Raw genomic sequence first — 20,961 nt, forward strand, 5'->3', positions numbered from 1 at the left:
TGCCATAGCGCTTTCTTCGTGCTCCTGACAGGTAAGGAAAAATCTATACTACTATTATAAAGAGAGAACTGTGTCCTTTGAGCCAGGTAAACTCGAAAAGTACACCACCAATCACAACACCCAATACAGCGTTGGAAAGGGGAGGTCCAGGAGATGGACATATGCTATACATCAACACACCATATACATTGGAGGGGGAAAGTACTTTAGGGGAAGAGTAGTCCATATTGGCGTATGCATACTGTGATTAGACGCGCGGCGTTCCGCTTCACAACGCTTGCGAGAGGCGCAATGGCGTTTGGGCATCGTGTTACGTAAACGCGGCGTTCGGTGTCGGACAGGAGCGCTGGAAGGAGCAAGGGACCGACACCCGACATGCGGAAGTGCCCAGCTGATGGAGTTCCCAGCGCAGGGAGGAGCCATCGCACAATGCAAATATTGTGAGTAAGTAGTATAGATTCACACTTTACATGTTTGACGGCGTGTAAGGAATCACACTTGACCGTGTTAGCAAAACGCTCTTTCGCGCTGAACGTGTAAATACAGCGGGCTGTGAGTGCAGACGGTGCCATTTGCTTCTCAATCTTAGCTGGGGGGGGGCCTCAGACATGTAGACCCCGGCGCGCCCCACCGCAGCTTGCACCTCTTCACATTATCCGGGGGAATGTCTCCCATTCCAGTAAAATGTGCACCCCCGCCACCTTAGGATCTGGCACCCTCTGACTGTCGCATGGCACCATCTCCCAAAAACGATAACACCCCCACTCGCCGCAGGATCGCCACATCAACAGTCAAGTGAGCCCTCCTTCAGACAGCGCGGTACACTCCAACTGCACTTCGCCAACACCTGCAGGGTCAGAACAACAGGGCGGGCAGGGGTGCCGAGCCACTTCAGCGGGCCTCAGTAAAGTATGGGTTTGGACAGGCACTTCAGAAGTGCACAGCAGATGAAGTGCCCAGCGCGGGGAGGAGTAGCGGGGAGGAGCGGCGATGCTGGTGGGGGAGGAGCGGCGATGCTGGTCAGTACTCTTGAAAAGCCTACCCGGACAACGTTGGGACGGGCTGCTAGTAATGTATATTTACATTCAGTCCCATACATGATAATACATCTTTGATGCCTTAATAGAAGTCAGTGGGAGAAATACATTCTCCTGATTTGGCATGTATGTCTAAGAGCTGAAAATAATCTGGTTGCAGGTTAAAATTCTGGCAGGGCCTACTCTGGCTTTCAACCCTCTGAGAAGACCGATGAATGCTGTTAGTAATGAAGTTACCATGAACTGTTTTTGTAAAATACTTGTCCCAGTCAACAGTGATCATTTATCATCATATTGGATTCTAGGAATTGTAGTTTTCGTTCTCTTCAATGACGCTATTACTATATTGTAGTAGATTCAAGTACAATAAATAAAGGTCCTATATTATGCAAATATAAACTAAAAAGAACAATCTGCAGAATTCGAAATTCTTTCAGTTCCTGTGTGTGTGCGTTCATGTTCCCATGTGGTGTTTGAATTGTGGTTGCACAGATAGCAGTGATGCGAAAATGGGAAATCCATGCAATAGTTGGGAATAGGTCCGGAATGCTGCGTGACTGACACATTTGGTTTGTCCTTGCCTTCTACCCAAGGTCACGTAGCATTCTGGGCTGTTTTTTTGGCCTCTCCTAAACGATTATGCTGCACAAAGTGGGTATTTTCTACTGTTTATCTTATTTTTAGAGCATAATTGTTTTCTTCTATTTACAATAATGTGTCCCACATTTGGTATTAATGTCACGCATAAGGACACCGAAAATATCGAAGTGTCTCACTTTAGCACACTGAAACTTTGGCAGTAACTGTTACGGTGTGCTTAGATAATGTTCAGCTTCGTTTGTGAGTGACTGTGCACGGTCTCACCAGCCAGTGCGGTAAGACCCGGTCTGCATCTCCCGGTTGCGCACCTTAGGTCCAACTTTAGGACGAAGCACAGAAATAGGACGCGACTTGACAGCGTGTCATGTGACGTCGGGCCGTTGCCGAGGGTCATTCCTTTAATGAGACTCGTCACTACCGGGTGTCTGGAGTGTGCCCTTGCTGAGCCGGTTCCGGAGTATCCCCTGGCAGGCAGTCGCTGCGGCTTCAGATGTCGCCCGCGGTCGGGACCCTGCGGCTGCGTTACCCGCGCCCGTGGCTGGCGCTCTTCTCCCGCTCCATCTACAGCCAGACGGGCCGCTGGGAGCGCGAGTATGGGCCGCGCACCCGCGAGCAGGTGGAGAGCTGGTGGCGGCCGCGGGTGAGCGCCCCGGAGCCCGCCGGGGAGGCGGAGGGTCGGCCCAAGTTCTACGTGCTGGCCATGTTCCCCTACCCCTCCGGGCAGCTGCACCTGGGCCACGTGCGCGTCTACACCCTGAGCGACAGCCTCGCACGCTTCCAGCGGCTGCGCGGCCGGCGCGTGCTGCACCCCATGGGCTGGGACGCCTTCGGGCTGCCGGCCGAGAACGCGGCCATCGAGCGGGGGCTGCGGCCGGAGGACTGGACCGCCAGCAACATCCAGGGCATGCGGCGGCAGCTGCAGGCGCTGGGGCTGCGCTTCTGCTGGGAGCGGGAGGTCACCACCTGCCAGCCGGACTACTACCGCTGGACGCAGCTGCTCTTCCTGCGCCTGCACCGCGCGGGCTTGGCGTACCGCCGCGAGGAGCTCGTCAACTGGGACCCGGTGGACCAGACTGTGCTGGCTGACGAGCAGGTGGACGAGCGAGGCTGCTCCTGGCGCTCGGGGGCGCTGGTAGAGCGCCGCTACCTGCGCCAGTGGTTCCTGCGCACCACCGCCTATGCCCAGGCCATGCTTGATGCCCTGCAGCACCTGCCAGCGGGCTGGGACGGTGTCAAGGCCATGCAGGCCAACTGGATCGGGGAGTGCACGGGCTGCCACTTTCATTTCACCCTACCAGCCACGGGGGAGACCTTGTCTGCTTATGCCTCCTCACCCGAAGCCATCTATGGCGCTTCGCACGTTTCTATCCTGCCCAGCCATCGTCTTTTGCACGGGGACAACCCCCTAAGGCATCTCCTGCAAAGTAGCTTAATCCCAGGACAAGACAGCCTGACAGCAGTGACTGCCGTCTGCCCGCTCAGCAGCCGCCACATCCCCCTTGTTATATCTGCCAAGTCCGAGTTTGAGGGCTACCTGGACACCAAAGTGTGTACACCCTGTACAAGTGCTGAGGACGCTGTGGCGTCCGGCAGGCTGGGCATTACCCCTCCAAAGGTGATTGAGAAGCTGGAGGACGGATCAGAAAGGCTGATCAACTCCGGTCCTTTCAGCGGCATGACTAGGCCAGAGGCATTGGAGGCCATCACTCGACATGCTCGAAGCAGTGGTGCTGGCGGGCATCTGACCAGTCCCAAACTTCGGGATTGGTTGATATCACGACAGCGATACTGGGGCACCCCCATTCCGATAGTGCACTGTCCTTCCTGTGGTGTTGTACCTGTCCCTGAGGAGGACCTGCCTGTTACACTCCCCCACATGAAGGCATTGACTGGGAAAGGTGGCTCTCCCTTGGCATCAGTGGCAGGTTGGCTCAACTGCAGCTGTCCGCAATGTAAAGGGCCAGCTGAGAGGGAAACGGACACTATGGACACCTTCGTTGACTCAGCTTGGTACTACTATAGGTACACAGACCCTCACAATACTCAAGGGGCTTTTGGCAAGGCCCTGGCAGATTACTGGATGCCTGTTGATCTGTACGTTGGGGGCAAGGAACATGCAGTCATGCATTTGTATTATGCACGATTCTTCAGTCACTTCTGTTGTGACCAAAACATGGTGAAACACCAGGAGCCTTTTCGCAAGCTTTTAGTGCAAGGTCTTATTAAAGGGCAAACATTTAAGCTGGCCTCTACAGGGCAATACTTGAAGAGAGATGAGATAGACTTCAGAGGTACAGATCCTGTTCACGCTCACACCGGTGAAAGTGTGCAGGTGACATGGGAAAAAATGAGCAAGTCAAAACACAATGGGGTTGACCCTGAGATACTTGTGAAAAAGTACGGGATTGACACAGTCAGGCTCTACATCCTCTTTGCTGCCCCTCCAGAGCAAGACATTTTGTATGATGTCAAGTCTGATGCCATCTTAGGTGTCTTGAGATGGCAAGCACGCCTCTGGTCTCTCGTAACCAAACTAATAGATGCCCGAAGCACCAGTACCAAACCAGATCCTCACCAGTTAAATATAAACGAGACGCATGAAGCCAAAAAGATATGGGTGAACAAGAACCAGACCGTTATGCAAGTAACAGAACACTTTACAGAAGACTACTTATTAAATGCGGCTATTTCAAGACTTATGGGCCTGAGCAATGTTCTCTCACAAGCTTCTCCACGCCTCGTGCTTCACAGCCCAGAGTTTGAAGATGCTTTAGCAGCCCTCTGTGTCATGACTGCACCGTTAGTACCACACTTGTCCTCTGAATTATGGAAAGGCTTGGCGCATATTGAAAATAAGCTTTGCCACCATTATGAGTGGTCCTCTGATGTGCTTTCCCAGTCTTGGCCTCATGTGGACCCAAAGTATCTTGAGCAGCCAGACATGGTAGAGGTCTCTGTTTTGATCAACAACAAGCCCTTTGGCAAAATTACTGTTCCCAACAATGTATCAAAAAATACTGAGAAAGTCACTGAAATGGTTCTTCATAGTGATCTTGGGGCAAAATACCTGCAAGGTCACACCATCAAGAAGACCTTCCTCTCGCCGAGGACAGCGCTCATCAACTTCCTTATAGAAAATTAAACCCTGTTCGTGCACGTGACTACTTTCTTACATGTCGAACAGGTTTTAACTACAGCACATTTTGTTACTTGAATTATGATTATAAAGAAATGTGTAAAATGTATTAATAGCAAAACAGACCTGAATCCAACATTTTGCAAGGAAAGAGTCTTAATGTGTTTTCGTAGCAAAACACAGAAGTGACTTAAACTTTCCCAAGAGGCAAACACAAATGTTCTACTTAGTGGCTATGACAATGCCAGGCATATTTCTTACATGTGAACAAATGTAGAAGGTTATATATATATGTATGTGTGTATATATATATATATTTTTTTAATACAATAAAGGGGGTGTATTTTCTTTATTTGGTGTAGTATTTGAGTTGCGCCCACTGCATATATTGTCTATTGTCAAGCTAGTGTTTAATGTATATAGCATTATTTTTGGGGTGAGGGAAGGGTGGAGTGTGGACGAGCGTGGGGGGGAAAGAGGGCGGGGTGTTGGGGGGTGGGGGGGGGGGGTTGAACATTGCACTCTGAAAGTAGATACCAGGTTACCTCATGGAGTGAAGGGTGCCTGCCAAGAATATGAGTTCATGTCACAACCAAGCATCACCTGTAGTACTTAGGTACCAGATAATTTGTGCCATAATCTCATTCATGTTCATCATAACCTATTAGTGCCTGGTTCCCTGCTGCCTGGCAAAACAGTCTAAGGATCGAGTAAAACTGATGCTTTCCATAGGGACTGAGAAAAGCAGCAGGCAATGACAATCTTCTCTGTACTATTTGTTTGGTTGCCCAGTTTGGCATTAATGCAACCTATCTTATTGATTGTAACTGGGCTTGTATGCCTGAAACTATTGTCTGAAGGATGAAATGGAAGGGAAAGTCCCAAATGAGGGAGGAGTTTGAGAACATGAGCAATTGCTTTAGATTAGAAAATTTGGCTAAACAGTTTTGTACCGAGTGCAATATTTTAGAACTTAACAGCATGGTAAATGTGATGGTTATCACTATATGCAAATCTGCTTATTTTATATGAACTCAAATTGGTTAAACGGTTTGGCAGGGAGAGTTTAAGAGAAATTATGGCATGGAGAGGGAGAGCTTATGTGATGCCTCTGTCCATAGGCCTCCTAGCACCTACATTCTGGTGTTCAGTTTTGGAGACCATTGCTTCTAAAATGTTTACCAAAGCCTGTCTCTGTATTAGCTCTTATTTTACTTGGTTCTTGTCTTCAGATGCACTAGGTGCATTACTCTAATGTGGATGCCAGTGCTCGATATATTGGTGTCGGAGTGTTCTTTACCAATGGCTATGACAGGCTGCACCCTTAATGTCAAGTTTAAACCTTCTACTTTGCCTGATATTTTGTCTGTGCCTTTCTTTTCAGTGAGACACCAGTCTGGCGTTTCAGTTCATTATATTGCCCTAGAAGTGAGGATTCCTTTTAGACATTGCTCTTTTGCCCGTTTTTCAGCATCCCTTTGAAATCTGAAGCTCGTATGCTTACTATACATCTGCTTGATCCCTGATTGACATACACATTCGACTAGTTGTTTCCTAGAAATGCTGTGATTTCAGTGGTGTCTTCCCTAAATCCATTTGTGTTCATCCTGACAGGCCCTTTTGAGCAATCTGTATGTATCTTAAAAATAATGTGTGTGTGTGTGTGTGTGTGTGTGTGTGTATATATGTGTGTATATACACACCCACACGTACACCAAAAATTGAGGCTTTTTAATTTTTGTACATGATGGGCGTAGACCGATTAGAGAGGTGTCCAGAAAGTTTCACATCTTATGAGAATGTTGGTTCTTCACAAAGAAATGTTGGTTCTTCACAAAGAAATATTAAGAATTGCACTTACTTGTCAGGAACATGTAGCGAGGTCTAAGTTTGAAAATGTGTTGTTACTGGTTGACATGTTTTCCACCATACTTTCCTAAACTGACTGCAATTCAGAAACCTAAATACATCTGATTGGCTGAGAAAGCTTTATGTTTTTGCATGGTGGACAATGGAGTTCCGAAGAAATAGCTCACCAGGCATTGAGGAGCAAGTTGAACACACTGCTACTTGTAGAGCTTATACTTGAACCAGTACATGCTAGGTTAGGTCATTCTAACTTTCTGCTCCCAGCAACAATCTGCATGAAAGTTGGGATAAAGAATGAGAGAGGTAGGGAACAGAGTATGTTAAATTTTGTGCAAATGCGTCCAATGACACCAGAGTTATTAGCAAATCAAAACTTCAGTTCCTTAGGTATATATCACCGCAACCATAAATGCAGTCTCTATCGCATACTCTTTGATCTTGTGCAAACATCTTAAGGAATGGTGGGAAAAAATAAAAGTGAGACGGATGCTGGTGCATAAAATATAAGTTTGCAGACCTCCGTCTCTCCATTTATGAATGGTCATTGGCTGTCGTAAGTGCTGATGAGAATGGAAAAAGTAAAAGAGGTTAAATCGCCTCGCCCCCCCCCCCCCCCCCCCCCTCCACCTTCCCAGCTTAAAACTTTTTCTCTGTGGCTTCCTCCAGATGGCAGCATGCCATAAGGGAAATCCCACCATTTGTGTATACACACCTGTTTTATGTTGGGAGATCTTTGTGTACGTGCCAGCAGAATAAATGCCCCATGACTGTTTGCATTTAAATCCCCTTTAAGTGCAAACATTGTTCTTTCATTTTATTTTGCTTCATTTGTTATCGTTCTTTCACTGTTTCCATATTTAGGACTAAGCTTCATTAAGTTTCTGAAAAAGAAATTTTCAGAGCATATTTGATATTGACATTATTGGATATTTCCCGATGAAGGGGTCATTGAAGTACCTTGGCCTTGCTCAATGGCCTGAGTACTTTTAAAATATTAACATACCTTGTCAAATGGACGGGAGAGGGTTGTGTTTAACTTTCCATGCAGGGGTGTGGTCACCCCAAATACCTACATGCAGCCACCCAACACATCGTTGTTGCCCGTGGCCTGTGTTGTGTTTTATTACGCCCTCTGCTTATAACCATAACAACCCATATCCTTGTCAAGCAGACAACTTATTTCTCTGCGAAGATACATTTCTTCTTGGCTACAATCTACATGGAATCAGAGGCCAAAATGCACAGACTATTTTCGAATTGGACAGCAGATGCCCTGTTTACCTATTCCTCTTTACATGCGTCAGGCTTTCAATTCTTGATTGATTTACAAAGCGGTGCTTTCAAGTTCAATGTAAGATGTGGGTCTATTAACTCGGATTAATTTTGTCTCAATTATTCCATTAAGGCATTATAAAAAATAACATTCTGTCCTGTTTCTGGAGTTAATTACTGAAATCTGACTATTTATGCAATTAAGCATTTTAATTGCCTTAATGAAAAATAAAATGTAAAGTCTTTTTAAGTAACCCACCCTTTTTGTTAATCCCCAAAAGGTGTAATCAAATTCCTTGTCTAAAGGACAGTGCTTTGAAAACAATATTGTGTTTCTGCTCCTTTTGAAGTAGAGGTGACAATGAATTCGTGGTGTAGCTGTGTTGCATAATAAATTAGAAGTCTGCAAAGTCATTTGTTTTTATACTTCTATAGAACATCTATTAAAATGTGCTTAATGGAGATATGAAAATTGGGAGGATTCACAGCGAAGGCAGATGAGATATTACTCTTCATCACATAATCCGTCTTGCATCTCTCTGAAAATTGAGTGGTGGGGTGCTCATACCTATGTTCTGGTACGAGTTTCCAATATTTGCGAGCCATGTCTTCCTCACAGGCAGCCATGCTTCAACCACAGCGATCTTAAAGTTACACACCTTCTTTTTAAGCTCACCGATAGCGGCATCTGAGCGTTTCTTCACAGCTTCTTAATTAGAAACAGAACCCGGTAATTGTTCTGTAATTATATTAAAAAAATCCTCGAGTTTCAGCACACATAGTTGGGACTTGTTAGCAGGAGAAGATAATTTTTTTTGTTTGATGTATAAAAGTACTATTATTTTCAACGAGAATTGCGTGAAACCGTTGTATGATTTATTTACAAATGACCAACGAGTGTCTGAATGCCCCCAACAGATTGTGTGTTTATTTAAGGTAGCCTTCATTTGTATGCGATAATGAAATCATTAGTACCTTTTTGTAAGTGCATAATCCATTATACCAACATAACCTGCATCTTACGAGAGGAGGAGAAACCATAAAAAGTTAACTCGTATTTTCTATTTTGTGGCCGTTTTTCCTTTCTAAAGTGGAGCTTTCACAATCTACCTGTGTAGGTACATGGAACAAGGCCTGCCTCTTTAGCCAACAGCATGTCGCATTCTGGGAAGAGTAGATTTATTTTCCCATTTGTAAGCATACCATTTTCTCGGCATGAATATTGTAGTTAACGAAAAGGAAAAGCAAGCATCATGTATATGTCACACATGCCATAGGGTAATTCGACTGAGATGAATCTCCTCTTTTTAGCATTTGTTAATTAGTCCTGGTTCTCTGGACCGCTATGCATTACTATTTTTACAAGTTCTGTCCCTGTCAAAGAATTGAGCAAGATCAGTTAGCAGACCTGGAAAAATGTGTATAACTGAAATATGTTCTAATAGGAATGTAGCTCATGGGTGTCTAATTCCTTATTCGCTGAAGCAGCCCGCTGTTTTTGTTCTGGCAAAGCATGTATAAATGTAAAGTTACACTAAATTGTATCAAAGTGCTTTCGTGTCTGGCCTCTTTCACTGATAACTCTTTATATCCTGTCTCCCCATTACGTTTAAGTAAGTGGCTTTTCATCAATAAAAAATAAACCGGCTCGAGCATTATGAAGATGGAAGTAGCTCCAATGGAGAATGGATTAAGACGCATAACAAAAACGGTTTCATCTGTGAAAAAAAATTGAATGATAGCTGAACATAGCTTTTTGGAATGTGAAAATGTACATAAAACAGAGCATATATAATAAACCATGGTATGTCTTTCGTAAAAAACTAAACAAAAAAAAACAGGTTTCCTTACACCAGATCTTTTTTACCTGTTGAACCTAACAGTTGAGTTGGTGGAATGTATTCCTGTGAGTGTATATGTGCAATACCCTTGAGGTAAGTGATTCAGTATATTATTCAGTTTTCAGACTTGGACAAGCATGGATTATTCCCAATGAAATTCCGAAGTATGTATGTGTTAACAACACCAATGTGCAGTCATTTGTACAACACCCAGTGCGGTGTCCAAAACTATTAATAGTTCTACTTCTGACAGTCCAACAGTTTATGCAAGCCATCTGCAGCAAATTCCATAGCAATGTATTGTGCGTCTGATAATTCAATACGCAACCACATTTGCAGGAATTCCCAATAAGAGCAGTTCTAGCATATGTTCAATATCTTGAAGTTCAGCAGTGTTATACATATAGTGTCCTTTGGGCAGTCGAATTATTGGTGTAAGGTAGTGTCCCTCTGAGTGACCATTTTGATCACAAGTGAACGCTTACCGTTTGAGTGTTGTATCCACAACCATCACAGCCAGAAAGGGCTTGAGGAAGCCAACTTTCACCAATCTAATTTATTACTGAATAAGCTGCCCTGCACTGGATGTTCACTTCTTCTTGGCGAAGGCTAGACCAAGTTGAACCTTGTTGCCAGACTATGCATTGGCGAAGAACTGCATATGTTCCAGTGCAGCTCTGGTTATCTTTCACAGAGAAGCCTTTTTGCCCACTGCAGTAGTTTCCTGTGTGGGAGAGACATCTACCTGAAGGAAAGGTCCTGATCTAAATTAACCCTCTTTAAGGTAACCCCTGGGCTGTGAAAAAGAGTAGCCCGCAATGACTGTCTCTGCATGTCAAATGCCGTCACCTAAATCCTACTGGATCAAATCTTCCTGAAGTGGACTCTGACACCATTGGTTGGAGAAACAACTTTTTTCTGATGACCAACTGTACCTGTAGACAGTCACACTGGGCAGATGAGGTTTAATATAGCCCTGTACCCAGGGGCAGTCTCTTTTAGTGTGCATCGAGGAATGGGAAAAACTTTGTGATGTGATAGTTCTATGTTCTTCTGGAGGTGTGCTGAAGATTCAGAAATCTGAAGGGTGATTATAAAAGACTTGGCTAGAATGGCAGTGGGTCATCCTCCATTTCAACCTCTTCATCTGGAAACCCTTGGTCTGCCTGTTTCCCATGTCCAGTGTGTGGTACATAATTTGCTTCCAAGACACCAACGTTATCACACATTGTAAGAACTTTCTAATTTCCCTTTTCTTAATCAGACATGGTAAATAAAGGACACTTTGCAAATTTCACCCATGTGGAGAAAGGCCATGCGGGCAAGAAGGCTTCCTCACACCCTAGAAACTGCAGATTTGTTAATGTAACCCAAAGCGTTATTTGATGGGGCATACAGTTTGAGACTGTTCCACTGTTTCAGCCTTTCACCCTCTTCAGCTGCCATCTCTCACCACAGTGGACTATGTTGCCATAATCGTCAATCATTAGGACTCCTAGCCTCCCAGAATACCATCCAATAACTGCTTGCTATCAGACTTGAACCTTTAAATGGGAGTGTGCTCCATGGAAGGCTTAAGCACATTGGGTCCCTCTGTTAAGATATGCATAGTTCATGTGTTTTACTCCTATTGCATTTCATCGTTCGATGCAGAGATAAAAGAGACGTTTGTGGTATTCTGTAATTTAGAATCCTAGATGTGATCACTACGGTGAAACACACTCCTCCAACACATCTTACAGTGCTGAACCTTAAGTAACAGAGCACCAGTGTGGCACAGTTTGACAGGCTATTCATGCCACACAAATGAGTAAATACTCCTAATTGAAATACTGTACGATAATCGTAGAAATTTAGTGACCTGGTTACTCCACTTTTGGTTCTGGTGTGGAGGCTTAAGATATTCTGTCTCCTCTATGAAACTTCTTTGATACGCTTAAGGTTCTAATTGTAGCTGACTCTCCTAAAAATATGAGTGGGTATTGCATAGATTATTATTTCTGTGCTAATGGTAGCTGCTTCTGGTCTGCTCTTTTGTCTTTATGCAGATCATGGACTCTGAGTTAGTGATACGTTTTTTGAATATCGCTTTCCAGCTGAACGGATTAGAGGAAAAATAAATGACCTTATTGCTCAGAATGTAGTGGACTCTTAACCCTTTCGATGCTAATGACGGAACGGTTCCGTCATGAGCATCGGTCGAGCTGTGCTCATGACGGAACTGGTCCGTCATGACCACACCCATTTACATTGGGGCCCAGCACCGGGGGTAAATCTGCACCGCACGGATAAGGTTAAAAGGTAAAATACTCATAGTGAACCATTTAACTTCTCACAGGAGTCCCCATTACGTTTAGCAATCTGTCAGAGGAGGTGAGCACAATAAGGGTATTGTTGACATTAACTCTTACAGTTTCATTATGTTGCTTAATTCATATACTTTACCGATTGTTTATGAAGGTTTTCTTTTTTGATGTCTATCTAATGAGACCCCAGAGTAAAAATAATTGGGTGTACATATCCATTATAAAATGTGGGAGCTTTAAAATACACTTTAACCATTATGAATCACTAGGTTAATGTAAGTCCACATCAGATGTAGCAATGAGGGTCTGACGAAAGCATGTATCCAAACTAGAAAGACCCAGAACTTGGTGCTGACCAACCCAATGCAAATCACAATTGCTACTACCAGGAGCACACTGGTATAAAGTTATGCCCTTATGGTAACACTTCTTGCAAAAGATAATAAATGGTGAACGCAAGCTAGGAACATCCACTCAACTGTATGTCAATCCAGCTTTGGAAATGTGCCCCCTTATATATTCAGAAACAAAGAAGATGCCCAAACCCTCTTCTCTTAATATGAAGCTTATTCAATAGAGACCAAGTACAACTTTATGAAACCTGGTAAGGAACTTTTATTTATACCTATTACTCTTGTTTTTAATTATTAAAAACATTGTTTGTTGTTTTTTGGCAGAAATAGATACACATTTACACACTATTTTACAATTATACAGTTTTGGCAAGAGAAAAACAAATCGAAACAATATCACAATAACACAGAACAATACACATTACAAAAAAACATTTCATCAATTTTTTTTAAATGAATTCATACTTATAGACAAAAGAAAGCAAAGTGCAAACAAGAGCGGGAACAAAATATAATGTATCTCAATTAATCACTCAATGATATAACTGGCTCTTGTGGATGTGCTGACGCGTTTCAGGTTTGAATAGCAAGTTTTCGAACCCTCATCAGGGCTTTGTTATTCGTCTGTGTGGGACACAAAAATAATAAAGTTTTTTTTGGAAATCTGATTGCCTCAATTAATACCATCTCTTATTCAAGAAAATGATGGAGAAAATACTTGTGTCTTTCAAGCAGAGCATATTTTAGTACATGAACCTGGGGGACGATGCTTCAAATCTAAAATGGATGAAGCATGGATTGTGTCAAAGATCTTAACTCAGTTTACTAGAAGAATGTAAAGTACTTTAGGTAACATTCCTTAGTTCCACCTACCTCACTATGCACTGTCCGGCGCCTCGTGAAGGGAGGAGGTTGTGATCACTAAGTAAATGAACCTAATCAGAAAGAAAATACAATTGTTGTGCGGCCGTTTAGATATTGTACCAACATTATCTATCATCGTTACATGAGCCCTGTACCTTGTGTCTTTATCCAGAATCAAAATCAATTCCGATCTCTTACTGGCACTACGTTTTAGTGGGAGGACCTGTTTAAAAGAATGAAGCCTTAATCAAAGCTCGGAAGACCGAGAAAGACCAGCGTGTGTCTGTTAGTGTAAACACCAAGTCGTGTACTGGGCTGGAACGTACCTGTAACCCCAACTGGATTCAGGTGTAAGTTTTGTGCAGCCCACGGGGTGTCTGTGTATTCTTTTTGGTTTGTTGCACACTAGAAACTAAAATAGAGGCCAGTGAGGGACGGAGAATTATGTGTGCAGTCACTATTGTGTCACTAGCAAGTTGACACAAAAAACAGCGTACTAACCTGAATGTGCACGCGTTCAAGGTTCACTAGCTGTCTTCACCGGGAGGCTCTCACTCGCGCGATTAGCAAAATGCGGTCGCCATCTTACTCATTATAAAGGTCACAACTTTCTTATCTATGGGCATTGTGGGACATGTAGTCCCAAATTGTTATTGCCCGGGGAAAAGAAGGATTGATTCGAAAAGGAGGAGACTTCGTCTCGCTATCTCACCTCAAATGAATGAATTAATGAGCACCTTTATTAATATAGGAAAAGACACAAGGATTGAAGGGGCATCTTGCATGTTGCATTTCCTGTTACCATTGCAAATGATTAGACTATCAAAGCCTTGATAGTTCAGACATGCTATTGTGTTGCGTGTTCCAGCACAATTGAGGGAAAATAATTTGAACATCAGGGGTTCAAGTGGAAACACTCAGGTTTTTCTAACTGTAAGACCAAGAATGTCGTATACGCAATAACATGCCCGTGCCAAAAAATCTATATTGGCAAAACAAATCAGCAAGTGAACCTACGGATCAGTCAACATAGGTCCCGGATTAAAAAGAAGGTCCAAACTGCTCCCATGGTTGAGCACTTCATAGATAAATCTCACTCTGAGCACGATTTTAAATGGACAGTGCTCTTCACAATAAGTACAGCACAGCGCCCAGCGGAGGTCGACAGGGTGTTGCTTCAAAAGGAAGCTTACTTAATCTTGAAATTTAATAGTACATTGACAGGCCTTAATAGCATGTCTGAACTATCAAGGCTTTGATGGTCTAATCATTTGCAATGGTAACAGGAAATGCAACATGTAAGATGCCCCTTCAATCCTTGTGTCTTTTCCTATATTAATAAAGGTGCTCGTTAATTCATTCATTTGAGGGGAGATAGTGAAACGAAGTCTCCTCTTTTTCGAATCAATCCTTCTTTTCCCCGGGCAATAACAATTTGGGACTACATGTCCCACAATGCCCATAGATAAGGAAGTTGTGACCTTTATAATGAGTAAAATGGCGACCGCATTTTGCTAATCGCGCGAGTGAGAGCCTCCCGGTGAAGACAGCTAGTGAACCTTGAACGCGTGCACATTCAGGTTAGTACGCTGGTTTTTGTGTCAACTTGCTAGTGACACAATATTGACTGCACAGATAATTCTCCGTCCCACACTGGCCTCTATTTTAATTTTTAGTGTGCAACAAACCAAAAAGAATACACGGACACCCCGTGGGCTGCACAAAACTTACACCTGAATCCAGTTGGGGTTACAGGTACGTTCCAGCCCAGTACACGACTTGGTGTTTACACCAACAGACACGCGCTGGTCTTTCTCGGTCTTCCGAGTTTTGATTAAGGCTTCATTCTTTTAAACGGGTCCTCCCACTAAAACGTAGTGCCAGTAAGAGATCGGAATTGATTTTGATTCTCGATAAAGACACAAGGTACGGGGCTCATGTAACGATGATAGATAATGTTGGTACAATATCTAAACTGCCGCACAACAATTGTATTTTCTTTCTGATTAGTTTCATTTACTTAGTGATCACAACCTCCTCCCTTCACGAGGCGCCGGACGGTGCATAGTGAGGTAGGTGGAACTAAGGGAAAATACTTTACATTCTTCTAGTAAACTGAGTTAAGATCTTTGACACAATCCATGCTTCATCCATTTTAGATTTGAAGCTTGAAGCATCGTCCCCAGGTTCATGTACTAAAATACGCTCTGCCTGAAAGACACAGGTATTTTCTCCATCATTTTCTCGAATAAGAGATGGTATTAATTGAGGCAATCAGATTTCCAACAAAACTATTATTTTTGTGTCCCACACAGACAAATAACAAAGCCCTGATGAGGGTTCGAAAACCTGCTATTCGAACCTGAAACGTGTCAGCACATCCACAAGAGCCAGTTATATCATTGAGTGATTAATTGAGATACATTATATTTTGTTCCCGCTCTTGTTTGCACTTTGCTTTGTTTTGTCTATAATTATGAATGTATTTAAAAAAAATTGATGAAATGTTTTTTTGTAATGTGTATTGTTCTGTGTTATTGTGATATCGTTTCGATTTGTTTTTCTCTTGCCAAAACTGTATCATTGTAAAATAGTGTGTAAATGTGTATCTATTTCTGCCAAAAAACAAAAAAATAATTAAAAACAAGAGTAATAGGTATAAATAAAAGTACCTTACCAGGTTTCATGAAGTTGTACTTGGTCTCTACTGAATAAGCTTCATATTAAGAGAAGAGGGTTTGGGCATCTTCTTTGTTTCTGACAGTTCAAATGGTCCAGCCCCCTCCCTCAGTCCCGTCAAGGACCTAACTCCTTTTGTCTCCACCCTTATATATTCAGGCACTTTCTTCACACTTATGTGGAGAAAATGCAGTTCCAGGTTCACCCCCTAGCTGCTGCATAGTCACTGAATATAGTCTAAATGTATTTCGAAGTTTCATTCCCCATAGAAAGCCACCTTAATATTTCTTTCTTCTTTCATGAGAAAATATTTGCATCTATAATATAAACTATCTAAAGAGGCTAAAGAGTACAACAGAAATTAGATGCATTAAACGATCACTGTAAAATTATTCTTTTAAATTGCTACACAAGTGATTGACTACATGGCAAGCTAAAACGGTCTATAAGGTTTAGACTAAGGGTAATTATGTAAAAAAAAATGTAAGCATTCCGAATGTGGCACAAACTTTTTTTTAATTACTAGATTGTAACAGACGACGTTTCAGTCATACAAATACATAAAATGACTATTTGGTGTATAAGTGTATCTTTCATCGGATGTATTTGGTAAGAGCTGGCTGTGGCATTTCAGAGTGTTATTCTCAGGGAAACCTAGGGTTTCTCTTTTTTTAATGTGATTCTTTTTACAGGTGTTACTCTTCTGGTAAACTATCCTGTTTGATGTCTTGTTGCCATTAATTAATTAATTTTAATGGAGCCATAAAAAAATTATATGATCCTCCACCTTCTTCGAGGGTTTGCCATATGTCGGTCGCTTTGAGTCATCATTAAAAAGGATTACTTGGACTGATGCCAGTGGACATTGTTAAATTAATTCATTTGATTATTCACCAGGGTGCAAATGTTGTGTAATATACAATCATACTTTTTTGAGATATCTCCAGCAGTTCCCATAATTTGATAAACTTTAATCAAGGGCAAGAGGACAACAGAACAATGTTGTTAGAAAGTGGACTCATCGTAGTGGCAAATGTATATCCTGCAATAAGGCCACTAACATAGTCTACATCTCAGCATATGTCTTAGAAAATTATTCCCATGCTCAACCCTTGGTAGCTTGACAGGTATGTAAAGCATTTAAAAACACCAACTCAGTAAATAGCTAAGATCCAACATCAATTTATAAAAATGGGAAATATTTTCAACTTTAAAATGACACCAAAATGAAAAAATCCAAGGTAGGGAACCGGAGATATGAATTTTGAAAGATTCAGCACTATATAGCACATGGAAACCTATAGTGCCTATTGGGACATCTGTCAGGCTAGGCCGGGACAAAGTCAAATTTTCAGGCTGACGGCGATGGTGCCCTGCATGGCTACTCCTCGCGGTAGGGCTCAGTCAAAGTTTTTACCTTTAGCTCAGAAACTTTTCTGGAGCTTTTCTTCCCGGGATCCCTCAAAGCTCCCAGCCAGTCTGACTTGCATTGAGCTCCCGGTCACACGTGTAGAACTCAGTGGGACTAACCGGGGGTCCAGACCTGCTCGCGATTGAAGTTGGGTGGCTTGACTAGTGGCTGGTCCCGGTCACCTCTCCTATGTTCAGACTTAAAACCATATAAAGAGCTATTTCTTCAGGGGTCCCTCGCTGCTCTTCACCAGGTTGGCTTCGGTGAAGGTTTACCAGCTTGGGTTTCAGCTTACTCCCTGCCAAACTCTGGACGTCGGACCTCTGGAGCATTTCAGCAGGTGGAACCATGGCGGCTCGCAGTTGAGGATTGCGGGCTTGGCTGGCCATGTCCAGTCTGTCCACTTATGGAGCTTTTTTTCCAAAGTTATCCAAACTTCTGTTTGGAACTCCTTCCTGAAGTTCCTCAGAGGCCCCCAAAGTGTCCAAAACTTACTTCAAGGGTTTGGAAGCGCCAAGATGGTCCTTGAAAGTTTTGGACTTCAGTTCCCACAATTCAGTTGGTCAAAACCCTTACAAATCCACTGGTAGTACTCCAGGTTGAGGATTCTTGGTGGTGATGTTTCAGATGAGCTCTGGTAACCTCTAGCTTGCAGAGAGTCCACTCTTTAGTCCTTTTGAAGCTAGTTAGTCCACAGGGCTGTAGGTCAGGCTGTGCTGCAGTCTTCAGCGTGCAGGACCTTCTTGGTGCAAGCCAAATTTAGCATGAACCCTTCTTCCTTTATTTTGAAGCAGCAGATCTGAGCGGCTCTGCCCCTTTCAGACACTTGTTCCAAGTTCTCTGTGTCAAGCGGGAGGGCACTCCTGTTCAATGAGGTGGAGGGCAACACCCCAGGGTATGACTTCATCCTCCACACAGTGTGGCACTATATTCTCCCAAAGATGACAATTTCTCCCAAATTCATAATGGCTGAATTTCCAACTGAGAGAAAAGAGCTAACTAAACCAGCCTACATGATGGCTCAGCTAAATATGCTCCCTCCCTTTTGCATCTGGAAATTCTTGCCTTAAGCGTGCCATCTGGCTGGGTTAAGTGGGTAGGGCTGTAACTGGACCTGACTTACACTGTCTGGCCCCTCCTCTCTTTGAAGAAGATGTTTTACGACACCTCCTGCCGTTGCATTCGTATGTAGCAAACCCAGTATGGCTCCCTGGGCTACATGTCACCTTATCAAAGCAGCCAGGCTAATCCACTTATCTCTGGCCAATCAGATCAGAGCATTAGAGGGCTGAATTTTGGCTTACAGACAACGTCTTAAAACTTCCTAACTGTACATTTTAGGATAAATTCAACAATAGCATATTGTTGAAGTTATCAATATCATTTTACTGAGCCCGTGAATGATTTTTTTATTCGCTTTCCTCTCTGTAGTTATTAATTAATAACTTCTTTGTATATTAACCTATGGGGCTGGGGATATGCAATGGAAAAAATGAACGGGGCAATTTCTCCAACACCAGGGCTTATAAAACATGTTTTATAAAGACCCTGCCTACATCTACAGGACCTCCCTCCCCCCCTGGAACACCTAGGGTAGACTTAAGGGGTTCTGAATATGTCAAAATATTGCAGATCCTCACTCTACAGTACTCCTAGCACAAAAGTCAATTTTGGGAAGCACTTTACTACAATGTGGAAAGTGATGAGTGCATTTTCACTAACTCCAGGGCATATACAAATAATTTTGTAAGGATCCATAGAAGTACCTGACCCCCCCCCCCCTGCCCCCCCCCCCCCAACCCTGGGACACCTAGGGGAGACCCTGTGCGTACCCAATATGCCCAAATGTAGTTTATTAATTTTTAAGTGCCCCAAACACCAACGTCGAGAGTGGGCACAATTTGCACTTTAAAAGTAGTCCTGTAACAAAGGGTTGTTTTTAAACTGACCTCAGGCTTCAGCAGTGCGCACATGCAAGTACAGAAAGGCTGCTGGTCTTTAAACTGCCATGCCCTATTATATACTAGCGACTTAAAGGTAGTTTCAACCCCCCTGCCCTACTATGTACTAGGGCCTTGTAGGGGAGGTCATGCCAATCATAGGGTACCCTAACCCGTAGTGTACCCTAGTGTATGTAGGTGTTTTCACTGTATTCTAAGTGTGTTTTTAGCATAGCACTGGCCCTGGTTAGGCAGAGCCCAGGGCCAGTCAGTCAGTTAACACCAGTACCAGTAGGCAAAAAGTTGGCGTGCCTAGGGCGCAGAATGGCTTTACAACATATGTTATGCAGTAGTGTACCTACTCTTAAAGAAATTTGAGGAGTATATTACACTATAAAGTTGGGCCTCTAAGCTTGAGATCAAAATATTAAAAGGTTGTTTAAATTGTATGGGTAAAAGCAAAGCTAATATTGTGCTTTCGTTATTTGATCTGAGTAACTTCTAACCAAACCAACCTTACTAGTGTTAGATAACAAATTTGTAGTGGATCAGGCTGAGAAAGAGGGGTTGGGTGGTTGAAAATACACTCTGCGCATTGTCTAGTCGTCAGTTTTAAAACATAACACAAGAATTTTATAGAAATCTTATTAAATAACAAACATCCATTGGGTGACCATTATATGGAACAGCCAGAACATCGAAAGCTCTACCTTAAAAGTACACAAAAGTATGATGTTGACTGTATAGAGTGCGAGACGGAGAGCTTTATTAGATTCTGGAACTTATTACAGTGACATATAGCCTGATTAAAGATCCATAAGTGTTCTGCTGGCTTCTATGTAGTATCAAATGGACATTGGGAGCCACTATTTGGACGACTGATCATCAGCTTTCTACCAACAACGTTGAGGCTAAAAAAGAATCTAAGACTAGTGGTGGCAAAAATGTTAAACAAATTGGACATCAATAGGATAGTAATCTGTATATGAAAAGACTAATTTTTCCTGTTGACTTAATGTTTAGTTAACGTTTTTATTTTGCAATAACCCTTTATCGGAGAAAAAAATACAAATTTGGCTAGTGTTTGTAATAGGTATCCGTATACTGCAAAAAAACAAATTGCTATTGAGCAATCCACTCTGATTTTAAGTTTTCAATAACAAATGTATTTGTGTTGTTAAATGTAAATCTAAAGAATCCACAATTGCTCCTACACCTGGAAAAATAAATACCACTTTAGCATTTGACAATGCATTTGTGATAGAGCAAATTGAAGGGGAACTCTGTGACATGTACCCCCTTGCCTGATATTAGGAGACAATATATTGTATAACTATTGATTTCCACACCCAACATGGTGCTGAACTGAAATCTGCAGATAACTTCCCTTTTCCCTACACTTTTATGTGACTCTGTTGGCCTGTTTGCTTCATGAATTAAAAGATCAATTTAACTTCTCCTTCCTTAAGTTGGAATCCAGGCAGGAATATACTAGAAAGATCTGCGTGGGTGTGAAGAACCTTTCTTCGTGAAGACAATAAATTAAAGTAGTCGAAGCAGGAAGTCTTGAAAGTAATATTAAGATTTATTCTTCCGAGGATAAAAGCATAATCACTGGAGCACATCTGTTCAGTAGGCTGTCCAACTGCTGAA

General features: G+C 42.8%; 2 protein-coding genes across 2 annotated transcripts in view; both read left to right on the forward strand.

Annotated features, from left to right (window-relative positions):
* DNER (delta/notch like EGF repeat containing) overlaps window positions 1-20,961 on the forward strand; it is a 1,176,744-nt gene that overhangs the window by 242,907 nt on the left and 912,876 nt on the right. The window lies entirely within an intron of this gene.
* LARS2 (leucyl-tRNA synthetase 2, mitochondrial) lies at window positions 2,076-6,422 on the forward strand. Its single transcript, XM_086944061.1, has one exon. It carries the CDS (start codon window positions 2,128-2,130, stop codon window positions 4,777-4,779), a length of 2,652 nt encoding a protein of 883 aa, XP_086800187.1. The 5' UTR covers window positions 2,076-2,127; the 3' UTR covers window positions 4,780-6,422.

The sequence above is a fragment of the Lissotriton vulgaris genome, chromosome 11 (assembly GCF_964263255.1).
Source record: "Lissotriton vulgaris chromosome 11, aLisVul1.2, whole genome shotgun sequence".
Taxonomy (NCBI): Eukaryota; Metazoa; Chordata; class Amphibia; order Caudata; family Salamandridae; genus Lissotriton; species Lissotriton vulgaris.